General features: G+C 50.0%; 2 protein-coding genes across 2 annotated transcripts in view; one reads left to right on the top strand and one right to left on the bottom strand.

The window, feature by feature from the left end:
- Window positions 1-7,924: 7,924 nt before the first annotated feature.
- Window positions 7,925-21,002, top strand: CCND1 (cyclin D1; the record flags this gene model as incomplete). The annotated part of the gene is made up of 5 exons (XM_082283131.1): window positions 7,925-8,122; window positions 9,845-10,060; window positions 10,534-10,693; window positions 15,712-15,860; window positions 20,847-21,002. The coding sequence occupies 5 exons, from the start codon at window positions 7,925-7,927 to the stop codon at window positions 21,000-21,002; spliced, it is 879 nt and encodes a 292-aa protein (XP_082139257.1).
- The window catches only part of LTO1 (LTO1 maturation factor of ABCE1), a 15,909-nt gene continuing 15,514 nt past the window's right edge, over window positions 20,773-21,167 (bottom strand). Inside the window, exon 5 of the mRNA XM_082283135.1 lies at window positions 20,773-21,027. Within this exon, the coding sequence (XP_082139261.1) occupies window positions 21,016-21,027 (12 nt within the window). The 3' untranslated portion in view covers window positions 20,773-21,015. The remainder of the gene's footprint in view (window positions 21,028-21,167) is intronic.

Genomic DNA, 21,167 nt, shown 5'->3' with positions numbered 1-21,167 from the left:
TTGCAACACTCCCCCCATCCCCTGCCCCCCCCGCCAAAAAAAAAAAAAAAAAAAAAAAAAAAAAAAAAAAAAGCCCCCCAGCAGGACTGCACAACCAGAACCAACGTCAGCAGAGCAGAGCTAGGCACATGGCAGGAGCAAGGATAAATGAGACACTGTGTGGAAGGCTGGAGGTCTGCTGAGTGACTCTAATCTGATGGGTACAACATATTAAAGCCAATGGAAACATCTGATTAAAAACCTGCTAGATCATTGCTCAGGGTCTTATCACAAAGCCCTTACAGGCAGGCAGCCAAGTGCTGAACAGCAGCACAAATGGTCCATGATGGAAATCCACAGGCCCCAGTCTTCCTCCTTCCACAGAAAACTTGCCTGAGGGATACCTGGGGTCCTCAGACTTCTGCTGCCTTTCAATGTCTGCAGTGAGAGACTGAGATCTGCTACCACCACCCTGAAAAGTGCAGACAGCTCTGCAAGCATCTCCTGCCCCAGCCCATGACTTCTTGGGGTGTGTCCAGAAAGCCTCAACCTTCTCAAGAGGCCACGTGCCTCTGTGTCAGGTGGGCACCCTTCAGTCTCTGTGGCTTTATTCCAGAAAAAAACCAGTCAGTCTTGCAGGAGACAGGAGTGAGCATCCCAAAACTCCAGCATCTCCTGCATCCCACTGAGAGGGGCCAGCATCCCAAAGCACTCTGTCTCCTCTCACTTGCTTTGCAGCCAGCTTGGTTTCACTGACACATTTTCTCTGCTGTTCCCTTCCCCCTGGCTATCACTGGCAGGATGGAAGAGCCCATGAGCACAGGAAATAAAAGCATCCCAGTCAGCGTGAGAACTGCTCCCCTCTGTTCTGTCTCCAACAGGCTGGAGCTTGTGAAATCAAATAGGGGCTGCATGTTAGCACAAAAGCTGACTCCAGCCCATCTCTGTGGATTTTAGCATTAGCTGAGACTTTTACTTTCATTTTTATGAGAATGGATGCTTTTCAAAGCTGTTGAGGAAGTAGCTGTTATTGTCAACAAGCTGTGTTGGTTTTACTCCAGGATGGGCATTTCAGGGAAGTCAACCAGGAGAAGAAAAATCACTTTCAGCAACAGCTACTGTCTAGACTAGTTTAGCCTTAACTTTAAACCATACCCTTAGGCTCCAGTTTAGCAATGTATTTAAACAGATATTTAATTTTTAGGCACATGAGTAATTCCGGTATACTTACTTATTTCAATTTAAGCACATGTTTCAGTCTTTTCCTGCATCAGCTTCTAAACCATTCACAATTTAGCCTCATTTCCATCAGTGCAAATCAGTGTGCTGCATCATTTGATTAGTCCAGAAGAAGGAAAAAATATTCTTGGTATTTCTTGAGAAAAATTTCCTGCTTTTATACCAGCATTTTGCTGGGGGTTCAACTTTTTAAACCAGTTTCCTTCTCCAGCCTGAATTCAAAGGCAAAGCTGGGATTTGACGAAACACTTGAGTTTTGAAGAAAATATGCTCCAACTATACACAGATTTTAAAGAGAAGAGATAAGGTGGGGGCATAGCTTCATCGTGCATTTCAAGCAAAAATGCAGCCACTCCCCTTTTCCAGATCCTCCTTTTTCCCAGCTCAGTATTCTGGGACGTTACCTGTTCATTTCAAGACATGCTGGTAGTCAGCACTCACACCATGACACCACCAGCTTGTGGCTGGAGGAGACCTCTGGGTGTATTTTGGGTTGGTGTAGTTGTTGATCGAAACTGACATTCCTATTTTATTTTGATTTTTTTAAGAACTTTAACTCTGAAATGGAACTCAGAAAGAAAATTCCTCTTTTTCTTCCCTGAAAAGAAGCATTCACAGGTTGCAAATCTGAGCAATTTGGTCAGTGATGACCAAACACAGGTGAAAATTAGCCAACAAAAGAAATTCAGTTGAGTTAAATAAGAGGTTATTACCATACCTTGCATCCTCTTCTGTCCCTACCTGTAACTGCAGGGAGAGTGAGTCAGGTTAAGAACCAACCAGAAGGGACAAATGAGTTACTGCTGACACTGTGTAGTGTTCCGGACATAGCAAAAAGAATATAAAATAAATAGGATACAAAGATGTCATTCTAGGGTTATGTGCTTCCCCAAAAATATGCTATTCCACACCCATTTTTAACCAAATCGAGCCACACCTCAAGTAAATAAGAAAACATCAGTTGCCACAAACAGCTTGAATTAAGTCTAAATATTTCTGAAGGCTTCACTAAGACTATAATCTCATCTCTCAGGGTTCTCAGTTCTTCACTTCCCTTACCGATTTGTGGAAACAAGCAGACCAGATGCCCCAGATCTTGCCACCCTGCATCATTATTTATATTTTCACCAATCTAGCAGATTTGAAATGGCAGCACCCTGGATCCACTCCTTTGGCACACACATGAAAGTGCACAGACACACACACGAGGCTAAAGGTGGTAGAAAACCCAGGCAAAGTGAGTTTATTTGATTGTAGTCATTAGGGCTATACATTACAGGTTCCATCCTGCTCCCTTTGAAGTTGGTGGTATTACTCCCATTGAATTCATGTGCTCTGAAAAATGCCTGAGTTTTGCAAATTTATCATTTTGTCATCTATGCTTCAGGTCAAAACTATAATCCAGTGTTTTAGACTTGGCTCTGAGCCAAATTATTTTTACTGAAGGTTCAAAGAACGCATACCTGTCCTTCAGAGAGGTGCCAATCCACTTTACAAGCAAGGAGCAGCGTGGTGGAGGATCTCAGAATGGTCTGAGGGATGCAAACATCTTGCAGGTGACCACAGCAACCCCAGCTGCCAGGGTCTGCCCAAAAACAGCACCTTATTTTAAGTCAACAGAAAAGGATGAGAGAAACATGGAAACAACTTAGCTGGGTGTCAGAACTCGATAGGGGCTTTGATTTTGAAAGCCTCTGCCTCCATTGCAGGTTAATCTGTAAAGAATTAGGACCCTGGAGAAGGGGAGGAGATTACAAGGGAGCCAGGCACCCGATTCAGTGAAAAAATGACTCCTAGAACTGCCACTGGTTTAAACTGGAGTTAAGAAGTGCTGAGCATCCACAGAAATCCAGCCCCAGAGGTTCTGTGTACCACTTTTACCCAGAGGGTGTGTTGCAAAAATGCAGCAAGCAGATTTGCCACTGTCAGGCAGAGCTCCTTGGAGATGGAGTGGACAGGGCAGTGGACTGAAACAAGAAGTGCAGTGTGTGGCTGCACAGACTCACTTCTGGGCTCTGGGAGAGCTGGAGAATGGATGGTAGAAACAGTGGCAAAAACCAAGCCAGATCTCATTTGTGTTTAGGCCAGGGAGTCCCAATATGAGCTTCTGTCCTCACACCTTTTTAGTGCTCAGAAAAGGGCACAGGGATGTTTGCTGATCTCTGCAGCTGCCTCTGCCTGGAGCCAAAATGTTTAGTCAGGAGGCAAATCTGCCTCCATGGAGCCACCCCACCAGCCCAGCCTACCCTGGATCACAGTTACAAATGCACAGGGATTTTCTGGCAGAGGAAGGCAAACAAAATATAAAAAAAAAAAAAAAAAAAAGACACCCGAGATGTTCCTGAAACAGCATTTCTGCAGTGTATGTGATCCATGTTGATTTACTGTCACTGACGGGGAATTGTGCCTAAAATCGTCACAAAACATCTCCCATGTTTTTTTCTTTTTAAAGAAAAACAATAACACTGCACGTCAAAACCTTCTGAACAAGCAATTCGACAACAAATTTCCAATGGTATTTATCATGTGCCTTTAAGGTGCCTTGCCATGCTGCAAGAGCAGGTATCAGTGTGGGGAAGAGAGAAAACGTTTGTAACGTTGTAAACGCTCTGTGCAGCCGAGATGTGATTTTTTTGTACCTCACACATCCGTATCAAACCCCAGGTCTGTGCTGGCCATTTTCATGCTGATATATTACCAAAGCATACTCTCAGCTGAGCAAAACAGAAACTGTAGCTGCTGGTTTTAAAATCAAAATATTTTCCACTAAAACACTTTCACTTTGAGGACGCTGGTGCTTAAATACATTGTTTATTCACCTTGTTACTGTCTGCCAGGCTTCCTCTGGTGCCTCTCCCTCCACTGACTCACTTCTGGCCTGGCCTAACAGGAGGTTCCCCTTGATGAAGAAAGAAACAAAACCTTGCTCCCTCCTCCTTGCTTTCCCTGCCCTTAGCCCTTTGGCCTCCCTTCTCCATTTTCTTACCTCCAGCATAAATTTGGGCTAAATTCCATTAGCTATGGCTCTGTCCCTGCCTGTTTGGTCCCATCAGTGACACCTCCTCACCTCGGGACACCCCAGGCATCCCTATCTTCCCTCCCACCTGGATTCGCGCCTCTCCCCAGCTTGGTGATGGTTCCCCTACAGAAACCCTCTGTGAGCTTTGCTCCATCAAATTGCTCATTTCACAGTCCCCACACGGCTGCCCTGGGGGTTTTGGGCACCGCAGGTGGCACAGGAACCCCTCCAGGTGGGTTTGGAATGTCTCCAGAGAGGGAGGCTCCCTGCTCTCCCTGGGCAGCTGGTTCCAGAGCCCTGCCACCCTCAACATGAAGACGTTTTCCCTCCTGTTGAGGTGAAACTTCTTGTGTTTTGTGTCTACGGCCATTGCTCCTCGTCCTGTCGCTGGGTACCACTGAAGAGTCTGGCACCATCCTCTTGGCACCCCTGGGAGATTTTTATAGTCACTGATGAGACGCCCTCGCAGTCTTTCCCAAACTAACCCCAGCTCCCACCATCTCTCCTCCTAGGAGAGCTGCTCCAGACCCCTCATCGTCTGCTGGACCATCTCCAGCAGCTTCCTCCCTTTCTTGTCCAGAGGAGCCCGGAGCAGGACACCGCACCCCAGACACACAGCGGGGTGGGGTGCTTTTTTCTTTTTGGGGGGGGGGGGGGTGGTGCTCTCGTCCCCGGCGGCGCCCCCGCTGCGCTGCTCTTCGCGACATTACGGCGGGCACCGGCGGCGGCGGCACGCCAGGAATGCGCGCTCCCGCGGCGGGGCCGCGCGGCGGCGCGCAGCGGCGGGGGCGGGATGACATCATGAGAAAGTGGCGGCGGCAGCGGCGTCCCCGGCAGCGGGCGGGCGCCGCGGGGAGGGGAGCGCCGGGCAGGCAGCGAGCGAGCGAGCGAGGGAGGGAGGGAGAGCGGGCAGGAAGGAAGCGCCGTCGGAAGCCCCCGGGGGCGAGAGCGGCGGAAGCGGCCGCAGCGCGCATCCCGCATCCAAGGCTGGGCGGCTCGGGAGCGGGGCGGGCGGCAGGGAGCGCACCGCGGGGTCCGGCGCGGGCACGGCGGCTCGGGCAGGCAGCGGCGGGGCGGTCCCGGCGGCTCGGGCGGGCGGCACCGCCCCCCGGCCCGGGCAGGTGCGGGACCGCCCGGTGCTGCCACCGGGGCGAGCGGGGGCGGCCCGGCGGCGGCTCTGGCACTGCCGCCCGGCCCGTCCCCTTTGTGTCGACGGGACCGGGCGAGCCCCGGCCGAGATCTGCCCGTCCCGCCCGGTAACAGCCCCGCGCCCCCATTGGCTCCCGCGCCGCCGCTTCCTGCGGCCGCGCCGCCCCGCGGGGGCTCCCCGGGCCCCGCGCCAGCCCCGCCCGCCGCCGGCACCGCCCGCCCGCCGCGCAGCCCCGCGCCCCGCCGCGCAGCTTTTATGAATGAAGCGGCGGCCGCGTGCTCCGAGGGGGCAAAAGCACCTCGGCGAGCCCGCTCCGACCGGCAGCGACCGGGAGGATGCCGGGGCGTGGGTGCTGCGCCGCGCGGGGACGGGGACCCGTGTGCACGGGCAGCGTGGCCCGGAACAAATGTTTGGAAGCGAAGAGCTGGCAGGATGCTAGGGAATGCGACCGGCTGCCCCAAGGGCTTGCCCTGCATCCCCAAACCAGCTGCTCACCAGAAAGGTGTTGGGGGTCCAGGGTTGTTTATTAAATAGGGTCCCCTGGATGTGCACCGGAGGCACGTCCGATTTCGACCCGAGAGTGTGGGGTCGTGCGTGTTTCTTTATTTAATGTTGAAACCTTCCCGGCCAACTGAAGTTGTGAAAACAGAAGTGCACGTCCTGTGCGTGAAGCACAATAGACAGGCGGAGGGACAGGGTACAGCTTCCTCGCTGAGGGACCCTCCCGAGTCGCCCCACGGGCTGCGGCATGCAAGGGGAACTGAGAGCGCGGGGCCTCCGACATCCTCCTCCTCCTGACAGACGGAGACAAAATGGAGACAAATGGTCAAGCAAACGAGTAAATGAGAAAAGATGGGCAGACAGTCCATGCAAAGAGATTACATAAACACACAACTGTGCAACAACATGCCCTGTGATCTTTGGCACCGCTCTCCCTGCGGGTCACGCAGGAGAGATGCTGTGTGACTCCACGGCGTGTCCTCCATTGCCAGCAGCCCCTGCCACCAGCCGGAGTTTCTGCCATCAGTGTTGTACCACTGGCAGGTATTCCAGGTACCCATGCAGCACCTGGGTGATGCTAAAGCACCGGAGCTGAGGTTAATCCGTGAACCCCAATTTACGGCCTTCCCACTCCTCCCCACTCCGCTTTGGTGCAGGACAAGTCGTTTCTCCCATGCATCGGCCTCAGCTCGGGTGTTCCCCAGCGGGCCTCAAGCTCCCCCGTCACCCCCTCGGAAGGCAAGGCTGTAAGAGATGCCCTTTTTTAACAGAACCAGCGCGAAGCAGAGCGTTCCCAGGTACAGGCGGCCCAGCCGGGGAACGGGAGTTATTTACGGCAGGGCCCCGCCATGGCACATCACGCGTGGACAGAATGTCCTGGAGACGCGGATGAGGCCCCGGCAGGCTCCGGCGGCTGCCGGCACCTCCCTCCCACCCCGCCAGCTCGTCTCCCCGTAGCTGCTGGAGGGAGCCCTGGCCACCATTTTGCTGCTCCGCTGGGATGTTTTTCCTGGGTGGCGGTGAGCGGTGGGGGTGGGGTGCCGAGCGTGGCCTTCCCCGGTGTGCGCTGCCACCGGCTGCGCCTCGGATTAGCTCTCGCCCTGTCCCCTGCCACCTCCGTGCCCCTCGGGGAAGGTGAAACCTTTAAAGTGAAAGGAAAGACCTTAAAAAAAAAAAAAAAAGGAAGAAAAAAAGATTAGAAAAAGAACCATCTTGGCAGAGGGGTGGACACCCCAATTGTTTAAAAATTTTTGGTGTGCAGCAAAACCATCCTGGCTGGGGAAAAAAACCAGGACTGAGGAAATGGGAGAAAGCTTTTCCCTTGGGATCAGCTACAAAGAGTAGGCGTTCAGGTTGGGAGCACGCCTTTTTAAAGGACAGATATGGTAGGTACGCGCCGGTGACAGCAATAATAATAATAATAATAATAATAATAATAATAATAATATTGATAACGAACAGCAAGGCACTGGTGCTGCTCCGCTCCCCTCGCCGGCGCCCCCGTAAAATAATACCAAGTCTCCTTGCATTTCTCTCCCTGGTGTCTGTGTGTGGCCTTAGCCCCATTCATCATTTGGCTCCCAGTGCAGAACTCGCTCCATTTCTAAAATTATGCATGATCCACTGAAGAGACAATTTGGGTTTCCCCCACCTCTCCCTTGCCCTTGAAGAAAGCGAGCCCTTGTCTCATTTGCATTAAAACCCTGCTCTCTATAAGCTAAGCAAAGGGGAAGGACTTGAAGCCTATGGGATGGCTTTAGGGCTCTGCCCCTTGCTTTTGGCTCTCTCTCTCTTTCTCATTCTCTCTCGTGCTTTGATCTCTGCTTAACAACACAGGATCTCTGCTTAACGTCACAGGGACTAACTACACCAGGAGAGTTTTGTTGGAAGTTAGAAAGTTTTGGAGCCTCCAGAGGGCTGTAGCGGCAGTAGCAGAAGCAGCATCCAAGGGACTTCTGGAAGGGGAAGAGAGAGAGCGAGCGAGCGACTGACTCAGTCCTGCTGCAGAGAACTGACTCGAGGCGACGGAGGCAGACATGGAACATCAGCTGCTGTGCTGCGAGGTGGAGACCATCCGACGAGCCTACCTGGATGCCAACCTCCTCAATGACAGGGTGCTGCAGACAATGCTGAAGGCGGAGGAGACCTGCTCGCCCTCCGTCTCCTACTTCAAGTGCGTGCAGAAAGAAATCTTGCCATATATGAGGAAAATAGTTGCCACTTGGATGCTGGAGGTTTGTATCTTTCGGGGACTTTTCCTTGCAAGCTCCGGCACCGAAACGAATTAATCCGGGGAGCTGCTGCTGCCCCATCTCCTGCCCCCCCCCCCCCCCCCCCCCCTTTCCCCCGGGATCGCTTCCCCGGCGCGGCACACGTTGCCTGCCCTCGGAGACGCCCGCGTGGAACGAGGGGAAGCGGCCCGAGGTGCCCGCGGCCGTCGCCGGCTCCGTGTCCCCGCTGCTGCAGCCGGGTCCCGGCGCCCAGGGGCGGCGAACGCCCCCCCCCCCCTCCCCGGCCCGGTGGCCCCGGGGGTCGGGGGGTGCCCGGCACCTTTTCCGGCTGTCGGGGCGAGGCGGTGCCGGCGCGGGGAGCCGGGGCAGAGCCGGCTCGGGGCTCCCCCGGCCCGGCGGGGAGCGGCCCCGGCCCGGCCGCAGAGCCCCCGGCCGCGCGGGGCCGCCGCCAGCCCCTGCCAGCTCGTGTTTTCTGGGGATTTTATTTTAAATTAATATCCTTGTACACGTATGCAAGCGGCTGCCCGTGCCAGTATTATGCGCCATCTTTGTTCTTTTATTTGCAAAGCAAAAGTGTTTATTAATCGGGAGAAAAACGAAGAAAGTCCCGGGGAGCAAAGCCAAGGGTGTGTGTGTGTGTGTGGCGGGGGGGAGCGGGGGAAGGGGCCGGGGGAGGAAGGTCGGGGGCCGGGGGACCCCGCTGGGGCTGCGGGCAGGGGGACCGGCCGGAGGGGCTCCGGCGTTTCTGGGGGGAGTTGCAGGGCGAAAGTTTCTTTGTTCAGCGCGAAGAGAGGCTGGAGCTGCGGTCACCCCTCAAAGGCACGCTTGTGCTGCGGCGGCGAGCGGCAAGGTCGCCTGGGAAAGCCAGTTGGAAAGGGCCTCGTCCCTGGCGGGACACGTCTGGGGGGGCTGCCAGCGGGAGCCCCAGGAGCTGGGCTACATTTTCATGCCTTTTCGGAAGCCCTGGGTGCCCGCGATGTATTTTTAATTAATTTTTGAAACCGCAGCGCCCTGCCTTGCTCTGGGAAATGTCGCGCCCGGCTGTGCTGCAGGGCGAGAGAGGGAGGCGGTGAATTTCACTTCGGGGGATCCCCCTGGAGCCCCCCAGCAGGACCAGAGGCACGGGGCTCGGTAAAGGACCCCCGCCGCTTCATTTTCAGCCTTTTTTCAGCGCTCGAATAATTTTTTAAATATTTTTAAATATTTTTTGAAAAGATGACGTCTGGGGAAATGAGGCTGGACGCCACCTTTGTGTCTCGACCAGAGAGTGGAATCGGCAGCACAACGGCAAATTAGATGAAAAAATAAAAGCGAAATAAATAAGCCCAGGGCCGAGCCCGGCTCTGCACCCCGTTCCCAACCACGGGGCTTCGCATTTTCCTCCGCTTTCCGTTTTCTTCCCTTTTTAAAAATTTGTTCTTAGGGGCTGGAAAACTGGGCACAGACCTCTTCTTCGATTACCCCCCCTCCTCTTTTGCCATGAATCGCCTGCGGGTTTCTAACGCAACATTTCCCCCCACTTTGTCACTCGTGACTTTCATTTTCTTTGATGCCGCTGCTTTTCCCATATTTAACCATTTTCCCCAACTGCGTTTTCCCCTCGTCTCCTTCAACCTTGCCCTGCAAAGCCTGGGGGTGAGGGAGGAGGGAGGGCGAGAGCAGCGGGACAAGCCTGGCTTTTGCCTCAATTAAATTATTCTTCAACGATCTCTCTCCTTCTTGCAGGTTTGCGAGGAGCAGAAGTGCGAAGAGGAAGTTTTCCCCTTGGCTATGAATTATTTGGACAGATTTTTGTCGTTTGAACCCCTCAAGAAAAGCCGATTGCAATTGCTCGGAGCTACCTGCATGTTTGTGGCTTCAAAAATGAAGGAAACTATTCCTCTGACCGCAGAAAAACTGTGCATTTATACAGATAACTCCATTAGACCCGACGAATTACTGGTAATTTCACGTTCAGTCACTTCAAGAATAAAAAAATCGAAACAAACATTAAAAAAACAAAACAAAACAAAACCCGAAACATACAAAAAGAAAAAAAAAAAAAAAAAAAAAGAACGCCAACCCCGCACACTTTGGGAAGCGCCGACCGCGACTGCGGGGCTGCTGGCGGCGGGCGGGAGCTGTGGATGCGGCGCTGGGCTGGGATAGGGCCGGGATGGGGCCGGGATGGGATGGGGAGCGGGGCCCCCCCGCGCTGCCCGGCCCGCGGCGCTGGCGGCCCGCGGGCTCCCCCTGCCGGCCCCGGCGGGCGCTGCCCCGGGGCACCCCCGCGACCCCCGCAGCCGCCCCGAGCCCGGGACAGCGCTGCGCCCCCGGCACCGTGTGCGAGCGGCTCTAACCACGCTCCCCCCCACCCCCACCCCGTCTTCTTCCTCTTCTCTCCTTCCCCCTTCCCCTCCCTCTTCTCTTTGCAGCAAATGGAGCTGCTGCTGGTGAATAAGCTGAAATGGAATCTGGCTGCAATGACCCCCCACGATTTCATTGAACATTTCCTTACTAAAATGCCTCTGGCAGAGGACACCAAGCAGATCATCCGTAAACATGCTCAGACTTTTGTGGCTCTGTGCGCTACAGGTATGAGCCCTGCACGTTGCGCAAAGCGCGTTGCTCCCCGACACGCGCCCACCCCCCGGCTTGTAAAGCTTCCCGTAGCTGTTGGTCTCAGGCGCGCTCGCAGAGCTGCGGGGAGGTAGTTTAAGCCCCGATTATTGCCCCTTGTTTGCAGAAGGTGGATTACTTTGCCAGAGGTAAGTTTTTCTTTTCAGAAGATATTTCGCTTCTGAGTCGGAGTTTTGTGTGGTTGTCAGGGAGGGAGAGGGGCCACCCCCCCCCCCCCCCCCAGCCCCGCTCTCTGTAGCTCAGCGTGGCACGATTTCCTCGCCCCCCCTACACCGGGGCTGCAAAAGGCTTACTGCCCGTGTGGGGAATCCCTCCCCGTGTGGACTCATTCTTTAGGACGAGTTTTTAAAGGCGGAGGGAGATTTTCCCTGGGAATAGCTCTGCGTGGGGGTTTTAAACCTTCCCTCTTCAAGTTGCCTCTTCCCCCCCTCCTCGGTGGCTGGTGGATTGGAGGAGGGCCACGCGGCACAGAGGCTTTTCCTGGCACGGGACCGAGCCGCTGCCATCTGCACCCTCCCGACCACGTGCTGTGCTGGAGCCATGAGCAGGGCCGGCCTCCAAAGTGCCGTGGTATCCACACTCCAAAGGCTCGGTGGGACGTGTGCGGCCGGTGGCACCCATTAATGCCGTGTAGCTTGTTTTCCAGAGGTTGGATTTGGTATAGAAAGGTTGAAGGAAGATGGCAGGCGCTCAGAAGGGGAAAAAAAAAAAAATTATTTCGCGGAACCGGCCCCACTGCAAGGCCTAAAGATAGAACAACCAAGCCTTAAAAGAGAAGTTTATAAACACTGGCATTGCTCTTCAGCTTGGGCCTAGCATCAGCGTAAGGGGCAGCTCGTAGGCGAGGTTGCCTGGAGTAATGCTCGGTGTTGGGAGTGCCACAACCTTCAAACCACCGGCAGCAACATTTTGGGAGAGTCCAGTGTGTCCCTCCATGCCAGGTTCTACCAGATATGAGGCTGCTGAACTCTGAAGGCATGATTTGCTAAGTTTGAAGCTAAAAGGAACGGCCACCCGGGCTCCCCTTTGGATGTGGGGATGTTTAACCTAGGTTGTTGTGTTGGCAATGACAGGGATGAAAACAAGAGTAGTTCAAAGGTTGGAGACTTGCTAAGAGTCCAGTACTTTGATCTACTGGCGGTGTTGTTATGTTTCTTTTAGGAAGCACATCCAGAGCCTTTATTTAACACTGCTACACACCACAGCTGGAGAATGGATCAGTAAATGAGAACCATGTTCTGGGAGTTTTACTTAGCTTTTAAAAAAGCCAGTGCTGAGCTCACCAGAGTTGGGGCCCTCTTCAGCTCCCTACTGAAGCTGGGAATATTGCCTGGGGAAGGAGCGCTCAGGAAGGCTGCCACTGGGCTCTGTGTTTTTATTGTTATTTTTGGATGCCAGGGGTTTCTCTACCTTTTGCGTTTCTCATGACTTCTTTGTTGGCTAGTGAAGATCACATGTGGCCTAAGCAGCATCTGGACTTTGCTTTGCTGTTGCTGGGTTGTGCTGCATTTCCCCTTGCCAAAACGAACCTAGACGGACTGCAAATGCCTTGTGCTGCCTGGATGCTGTGGGGCCTGATCCAAAGTCCACTGGAAACACTGACAGCTCGCTTAAGTGGCCTCAGGGGCAAGTGCAGTCTATACTTTGCCTGTGTCCTCTTCTGTAAAGGAGGTTCTCCTAAGAAGAGACTGCAAAATAATAATGCTTGCTTAGAAAACAAACCCTTGGCCAGTTGGCTCACCGAGGTGAAGGCTGTGGAAGTGTTTGTAGATGCGTGTGTATGTGTTTGCTCCAGAAAGAGAAGGTTATGCTGCAAGGTGAAGTTGAGGGGAATTCCTCCTAAGCTCTCTCTCCAGTTGTCTGGCTAGGTGAAGTGGGTTTGTTTGATTTGGTTTGGTTTTACAAAATCCATTTTCACCAAAGGATGCCTTTGTGCTGTGGTAGGTTTTGGAGAAAAAGTGAAAAAGAAAAAAAAGAAAAAAAAAAAAAGAAAAATTACCAGGGGTTGTTTGAAGTTAACACATAATTGAGCTTAATGAATGGGGCTTTGGCATGGCCGAGCAAGGCAGGGAGAGCTCAAAAGGAAGCAGGCCTCTTTTGGCCCAAGTTAAGACCAGTGTTGAGGGAGAGCTGCAGCTCTATACAAGCATAACAATGAATAGCAACAAATATTGGAGCTTCAGCATTTCATTATGTTCCTCTGGTTATCAAAACATACCAGGCTCCTTTTTATTATTATTATTTTTATTATTATTATTATTGCTGTTATTATTGTTGTTGCTTTGGTCCTCTCCAAAGGAGAAAGAAAGATCCCCCTTTGAAAGGAGCATGTTACAATTCTCCCATTCTCCGGCCTTTATAAAATTGGAAGTCTCAAGGTATGTGACCAGTTGGAACCTGTTGCATCTTGCAGCAAGTGATTTATGTTCACAGTTTTGATTTGCCTCAATGAAAAGATTTTCATTCATAGCCCCCAGCTCTCCAGACGGATGGAATTGCTGCTCCATTTAAAAAGGAAAAGGGGTGACTCGCCTTGTTAGGAATTTTTTTTAAAGCGCTGCAGCGCCTATATGCCTGCTTTGTCCTCCCTTCAGGGTGGCTGGCATTCTTCTCTCTCCTCCCCCTCCTCTCTCTCTCCCTCTCTCTCTTTTTAACAACGCTGAAGTTGTTTATTCTTTTTGGATGAAGTCTCAGATAGGCTACTGGGGATGTGTGCTTCAATTGATGGGGCCCCCTACCCCATTGTGGCTGTGTCAGGTCTAATTCATCTCACCGAAGCCCCCTTGTTCCTGAGCGCTCAATAGCGCAAGATGAGGCGATGGAGGCTGACAATGATGCCACACTCTTCACTTGGGGGCATCCAATTACAGGCGAGAGGGGCCCCCTGATTAATATGCTGAAATTAGTGGCCTCTGCCACAAATAATTCCTTGTTGAGTTGCAACAAAAAGGCAGTCCATGCTGCTTGTCTGGAGTGGTTATAGGGACAGACACAAACTGGTCATTTAAACTTCATTATCACTTTTCCACCTTGGAAAGAATGAGGGTGTGACTATGAATTCATGTTCTTGTTTACTGCTCCGTTTAAAGGAAGGACGCAAATATTAATCCCAAACGTGATCCTGTCAGGACGGGCTCATTAAAGTGACACATTTTGGTCATGTCCTGTTTGTGGAGCTCGGTAAACAGTGTCGGGAAGGCACTGCCACCCTACCCCTCCGAGCAACCCCATCCTGGTGGGATCCATGCTCGGAATCCCCCGTTTCCGAAGTCCACCTGCAGCTCTGTGTCAGTATTTCAGTTCGGGACTGGCTTTGGAATGGGTACAGTGCCAATAAGCAGTCTGGAGTGCTGGTTTGTTTTGGTTTGGTTTTGTTTTGGGAATGACAGTGGCTTGCTAGAAGGTGGGTGTGTTTATATCTGCCCGGAAACGGGCAGGTTGGGAAAAGGGGGGCAGCCAAATTTATTTTGATATGATTATTTTTAACACAAACGAGATGACTTTAGCTCGAGCTTGCCTTTTCGCTGGCAGTGCATCCTAAAAGCTTGGCCAGATTTCCATGTATCAGTTTAATTTTGGAGGTATTCGCAGGATGCTGGGCGAAGTGCCCCTTTCAAGGTGGGTATTGGTCAGGGCCACAGCGGAGTGTCAGAGGTGTCTGAATAAACAGATTCAGAGCCAGGACTTCCACGGAGTCCTGATGGCTTTAGTTTCACTGGTAAAGCATTTGCATGAAAGTTATTTTATCATAATAAAGGAGATGCATGATTTAATACTTAAACTGTTCCACTGAGCCCTCTAAGCTGTCCATTCCTTTGATTTTGTTCAGGGATTTGACAGATAGTTTATATTTTTCCAACCCAGAGGAAGTTGTATTCTGATAAAAGCTGAAGGAATGTATCTCAGGTTCTGGTGTACATTGTGGCCTTTCCCTTTCTTCCTCACCAAATTGGACCTTCACTTGTGCCACTTGCTTCCTTTGCTCCTGATTCTCCTCCAAGGTGTTCACTGCCACGGATCAAATGCATTCCTGTTCAGCAGAAGGAATCTTACCCTTAAAATGTGGACTGTTATTATTGAAAAATACTAGAAAAACTCAAACCAAACCAAACAAACCCAAAGGGAAAACATGCTAAATGGCAGAGATAGCCCCTTAAGGGATCCTGGGAGTGGCTTTGTGGAGAGACCTACAGCAATGCAGTCTGGAAGGGGGCCCAGCCTCTTGTCAGCATGGTGTCACATCAGAATGTAACTGATTGTCCGCCAATTCTTGGGACCCCCGTCACTTAGTTATGCCACATTTACATTAAATCCCTGTTGCCAGGATGGATGGCAGCCACTGACAAGAGACCAGGTTGAGACAAAGCATTTTTAAGATGAAACCTTAATTTAAATATGGATTATCTGCCTCCTGACAGGGTTAAGCTGTCTTTCTCTTTTCTTTCTTTTTGTTGATGTTGTTGTTCATTAAAGCAATATTCCTTTGAGTGTCAGAGCAAAGGTTTCTGCTCTAAAGGGCCCCAGGACTCGTTGTTAGAGTGCACCTTGGATCTGACCATGCAGAACACTGCAGGATGGGAACAGGTTTTCTCAGATGTGCAGTGCCATTGACCCCCGTGGCATTATTCACAGGAGCAGAGTATTTTAACGTTGGAAGAATGGGGGCCCTGCTTATGATGAAAGTGCCTCGAAGTGATGAATGGCATCCCAGGCTCAGTGCTAGCAAGGGCCACTCTCTGCAGAGCAGTTGCTCATGTGGATAAGTGTTTGCAGGTTTGGACCTGTAGCAGTTTCAGAGCAGGAGGCACCTTTCTGCTCACCATTTTCCCTGCCTTTTCGGATGCAATAGTTGGCAGCTGAAAGCCACGCTGGTAGGAAGAGTGTATGTGTATGGACAGGCTTCTCCTAAAGCAATCATTTCAGTCTTTTTTTTTTTTTTCTTTTTTTTTTTTTTCTCTCCTTTCTTCATACAGATATTAAATTTATTTCAAACCCACCCTCCATGATCGCAGCTGGCAGCGTGGTAGCAGCTGTGCAAGGCCTGCATCTGGGGAACACTAACACTTTCCTCTCCTATCAATGCCTCACACATTTCCTATCACAAGTTATCAAATGTGATCCGGTAAGTGACTCTTCCTCTCGGTTGATCTCCTGCGTTAAGGGTTTTTAAGAATGAATGCCTGCTTGCTGCACGGGAGCTAATCTGACAGTAAATCTTGGGAAAGGTCAAGCCTCAGAGTGGGGGTTCTCAATGTGCTCTCCTGTGCTCAGCCTGCTTGCTTGGCTGTCATGATGCCCACCCATACTCTGTGGTGGCGCTGCTGCAGTTCCCGGATGGGAATGGCACATCCGGCTCTGGTGTTTGGGAGAGAAGGAAGCCCTGCACCGACTTAGGAGGTGGCAGAGGCTGTGTTTGGCTGGGGATAAATAAAACAGGAGCCTCTGTATAACAAAACTTGGGGAGCAAGACCAGGAAACAGTTACTGAGACCTTGTGGTATCTCTGGCCTTATCTCTGACCATTCTTGAGGCCTTTTATTGTGCCAAGCGGTGTGAAAAAGCCCTTCTTAAAAGAGTTCTAATGATCTAATTTGGTTTATTACGTGCTAGACCTGCACAGTAGCTGGTGTTGAATTCCTTTTTGGAACAAATGCTTGTCCCACGACTTTGTGACAAGGTAGATGGTCCTCACAGGACTCTTCATTTTGCCCTGCAGCTTCCAGGAGATGCACATCAGTAACTAGTGAGCAATAAACCTTTCATGAGTGAATGGGCCAGGAAGGGAGCCTACAAGGAAGACCTAAAGTCAATGATCCATGTCATAATGGTGTGTGAAGTTGGGGCAGAGTTGAGCTTTGTTTCGTAACAATGTGGAAGACCAATAAATAGATGCTTTAAAAAGGTTCTTGTGAGGTCTCCAAGCGCTGGACAATGAGTCAAATAGAGACAACTCAGTGGTTAGGGGCAGAATCTTGGAGATGCTGTTAAATTATTTTACGTGTTAGTAATTTAAATGCATAGAAAACTGTCCCAGTCCAGCCACTGCAAAACTGGGTTTGTGTAATTGGGCTTTGTTGACAGGATTGAGCGATTCCTCAGCTTGTTATTTTGATCACCTGAACAGTGAGCATGTCATTTTTGCCACTTCTATCACTGCAGCTGAGGTAATACAGTGCTGAAGTGTTAAATACTCTAAGAACCTGAAATGCTAAATACTGCAAGAAAAGCTGACATAATGGGCTGCTCACTTTGGAAAGCACGTGTGATGCTTTTAGTCAGTTTGTGAGCAATGCAGATGATTCCAGCCTGTGGTTGGCCACTGTCCAGGGCGAGATGTTTGAAGCAGGTACTGAGGGAAAATGCTTGCTATCTGTTCAGGCAGCATCTTGATTCAAACAGTGATTGAACCATTCCTGATACTGGGCATTGAAGTGGATTCCCTCACATCGTGCAGAACAACGGCCTGTCCTTGTGTGACTTGACTTACTTGATGACAGAGCTTTTTAAAAGAAAACAAAATTGCTTTAGCAAGAAAAGAGGATTTTTGGTTATTTCATTTTAATTGTCCACAGTCACTGCAAGGCCACAGTCTGTTTGATCTGAGCTTGGTTAACAGCTTGAAAAGGGAGTAACTCCCCTCCAGCTTCCAGTGCTAAATATATTCACGCGTTAGGGAGAAGTAAGGATTTTGTATGGATTGCTACAGAAAATGAGCATCATAAAGTTCTGTGTGTGCACAGATATATTGTTGTGTTGGGGGTGGAGTAAGGCAACAGCAACTTCCACTGCAATTGTTCTGAGAGAGGAATCTGCTTGGTTTCATACATAGGAGCAGGACTCCCCTGCAGGGAGACTTTCCCAAAATACCTGTCTGTGTAATCCGTGGTATCAAATGCCATTCCTGCTATCCCACTCCACTAGGATTTGTATGAAGTGTGTTATGCCCCAGTGATGGTTCCCCTTGTCAGGGAACATGTTTTACACTGGATAGTCTTGGAATGTTAAGAGCAGGGCTGGTATTCTCCCTGATGATCTGTTAGCTGGAGCAGCAGGTCTGTGGGATTTCAGGCTACATAATTACACTTTTTTACCTTTATTCTCAAAGAAGGCTGAATCTAAAGTAAAATGAGTATCACCTGATTGGAATTCCTTTATGGTTCATGTTTATACGTTGGTAGGAGTCCAATTTCCCATTTTGCCTTTGATCAGGGGTAATTAGAAGTCAGATAATCACAATTAGAAGTCTTGGGCTGTCTTCCATCATTCTATTCCTGACCCCATCATCCAAACAGATGGAATTTTACCTGACATTCATTTCCAGGCCAGAAATTTGCTAAACTAGATTAGCATTGGGTCTCCATGCTGTCTGTTAGTGCACTGGAATCCGTCTCCTGCCTGCCCCTTCTCAGAGGCACCTTCAAACATGTGCTTGTTATCCAGAACGGGTCAGGCGGGAACAAAGGATTTCCAATCAGTTCCTTTTTTGTTGTTGTTTGTTTCCTTTCCTATCTGACCCTGGAGTCTGATCATGTCCACTGTGTCTTAAAGGTGTTTGACCACATCAGTTAAGCTAGCAAGTTTGGTTTTTTTTTTCCACTGAGGAGCTTAATTAATCCAGGAAGGGTTTATGACCTTGAACAAACTGTGGGCATTGAAAATTTGGGTAGTGAAGCAGAAAAGTTGTTGGGAGAAGTTATCAGAGTAATGCACAAGTTTTGTATTTGCTTTTCAGTGTTGGGAAGTACTGAGAATGAAAACAGCTTTGGTGAGGTTGTTCACAGTGAATTTTATGTTTTGCAGTTATTTTTTGCTAGCTCTAGTGCATTTCTACAGGCCAGCTATTTATCTAATAGTCATGTGAATAAGACATGGACAAAATTCCTTAAACAGTAAAAAAAATATTTTTAATTCAACTGTAGCTTAAGACAGTCTGTTCATAATAAATTGCAAAGATTGTTTTTTAAAAATACAGTTACGGCATGTTGCACTCTGAGAATTTTAAATGAAAAAAAATTCTGTGGGCAAAAAGTACCTTTAAATTACAAAGTCCTACGTAATTATTCATAACTGGACTCCAGAGGGAGAAGAATAGGTATTTATAGAAATTCTTTTGAATGGTTTTTGTTTTCAGAGCTCAAACACGCTATATGCAAATGGTCAGGATTAAAAAAAAAACCCCACGAAGTTCCCATCAAAACTCACCAGCAAATGAGTTTCACTCCCACCTGAAGAAAAACCCCCAAAACAAAACCCCAAGAGGGTTCATTTTGCTCTGAAAAATAAATGTGCTTTCAGTTTGGAACACTGAACGTGCTAAAAGAGAATTATCCTCAAGAGTGGCTTTGTAAAGCCAGGAGCACCTAAAGCTGTGCTGGTGCTCTCCTCTTGAACACGTGTGATTCCAAGGGCGAGGGAGCTTCGTGGTGCAAGGGGGAGCCTTACAGTCAGGATTGATCCGTCATATCTGGAGGAGGGCTGGGTGCAAGGACTTCATAGAGACCTTATTGTGGAGGCCAGAGGTATGCAGGAGCCAAAGGCATGATGACTTTAGGATATGAGGCGTTTCTTTTTGTCATTTAAAACACTGTGTGTCTCTGTCAAGAGGAAATATTACACTAGGGTTTAAACCAGGAAAGGTCATAGGTTATGTGTTTTCAGTGAGCTGTAACTGATGGTCTGATCTGCTTAGAGGTAGGATTAACCTCCCTCTCTCTCAGAAAGGACTTGCAGAGAATTGTTTGCTTGGGTTTCTAATCTTATTTTACCCCAAATGCCATGTGCCCTTATTGGTGGCAGAGGAGATTCTTGTGGTAGTGGAATCAGTGAAAAGCTGGTAGATCACACAAGAAGCCTCTGAATGAAGGCAGAATTGAAACTGGGAAATAAAGAAAACAGCAGGCAGGTCACCCTCTCAGGAAAACAACATTCATTCTCAGTCATGCACATCCTAACACTTTTGACGGCAATTTATCATGGAAGACTGGGTTCACCGCAAGGGCTAACACATGTCATAGGTTAAATCAGAAAAGGCAATGCTGAAAGGAAACTTCAAAGTCCTTAATACACAGAGTTAAAGATGTTGGGGGAAAAAGCTTACGATGTTTGTTATAAAGATGAGGGTAAACAGCATGCTGGATGAGTTTTGGCAAAATGCTGTGGGATTGTTTGGCCTGTTCAGGGCACCATTTTTGTGTCACTGCCGTGGGTGTACAGGCCTCCCTAACCTGCAGGAGGTTGGGCAGGTTGAGCTAAAAGGCTTTCTCCCATTTCTGGTTGCTGGGAATCTGATACATCTCCTCATGGTATGGCTTTTAATGCCTGGGGGAAGTCACCTTTCCCCACCATAGACAGGATCCTCCTTGGTGCTTTATGGTTTTTTGATTCCCAGCGAGGCCTGTGCATCCTCCTGAACCCTCAGGAGGATTGTGTGCACATCCAGCTCGGAGAAAACACTCTGGAAGTGAGAGGAAAAGGTCTCCCCCTGCCTGAGATTTCCAGGTGGATGTGGTAGCACACAGAAAGCTTGGATGAACTTGGTAGTGCCGGGGTAGGGAGGTGCTTCATGGTGCTTCTGAGAGGCCTCTCCATTTTGGGGTTGTCCAGTCCATCTCTGGAGATGCTTTCAGAGTTAGGAATTTATCAGCTGCCTTGAGCTGCCCACAGCTGGACATTGCAGCAGCTGGCAGGCAGCTTTGGGCGTGGGCATCTAAACATACATGGCATTTCTAAGAACTTAATGTCATTGGAACTTAGCCTGGGGAAAAATGTCCCTGCTTGTGAGCATTGCTTCTGGCAGACTCTGCTGCTGAAGGGTTCCTGGGGTAAAAGTAGAAATCACAGTTGTCATCCATGGACTTGTACAGAAGTGTAAACAGCACAGGCAGAGAAGCAGCAGTGCAAGGTGCAGTCTGCAAGAAATGGGCTTGCTCATCCAATGCTTTCACTGTCGGTTGCTTCTCCTGCTCTTCCCACCCTCCTTTTCAGCCTGCTGCTCTCCCAGATAACCCGACAGCATTTCTCTTGCTTTGCCAAGGAACGGTATCTTAGCCTGTGATCTTTCTAAAGGACTCTTGGGTCTCTCTCTCCCCTTCCATTCCACCCTTCTGCAGGATTGTTTACGAGCCTGCCAAGAACAGATTGAGTCCCTCCTCGAGTCCAGTCTACGCCAGGCACAGCAGCACAACGTATCTTCAGAAACAAAGACTGTAGAGGACGAAGCAGACCTCTCCTGCACGCCTACTGATGTGCGAGACGTGAACATTTAAAGAGGACTTCTTCTTAATGGATTTGCTTGGCAAGAAAAGCAGACAAAGAAAGGGCATCTGAGAAGGAATCAGCGTCAGGATCTCCCCCCCAGAAACCCTTTTCTCCAGGACATTTTTATACCAGAAGGGAAAACCAGTCTTGTTATATTTTTTTCTTGCTCTGTC

The sequence above is a fragment of the Coloeus monedula genome (genome assembly GCF_965178545.1).
Source record: "Coloeus monedula genome assembly, chromosome: 6".
NCBI lineage: Eukaryota > Metazoa > Chordata > Aves > Passeriformes > Corvidae > Coloeus > Coloeus monedula.
Note: the sequence above shows the minus strand (reverse complement) of the source record. Positions and strands in the feature narration are given on the sequence as shown.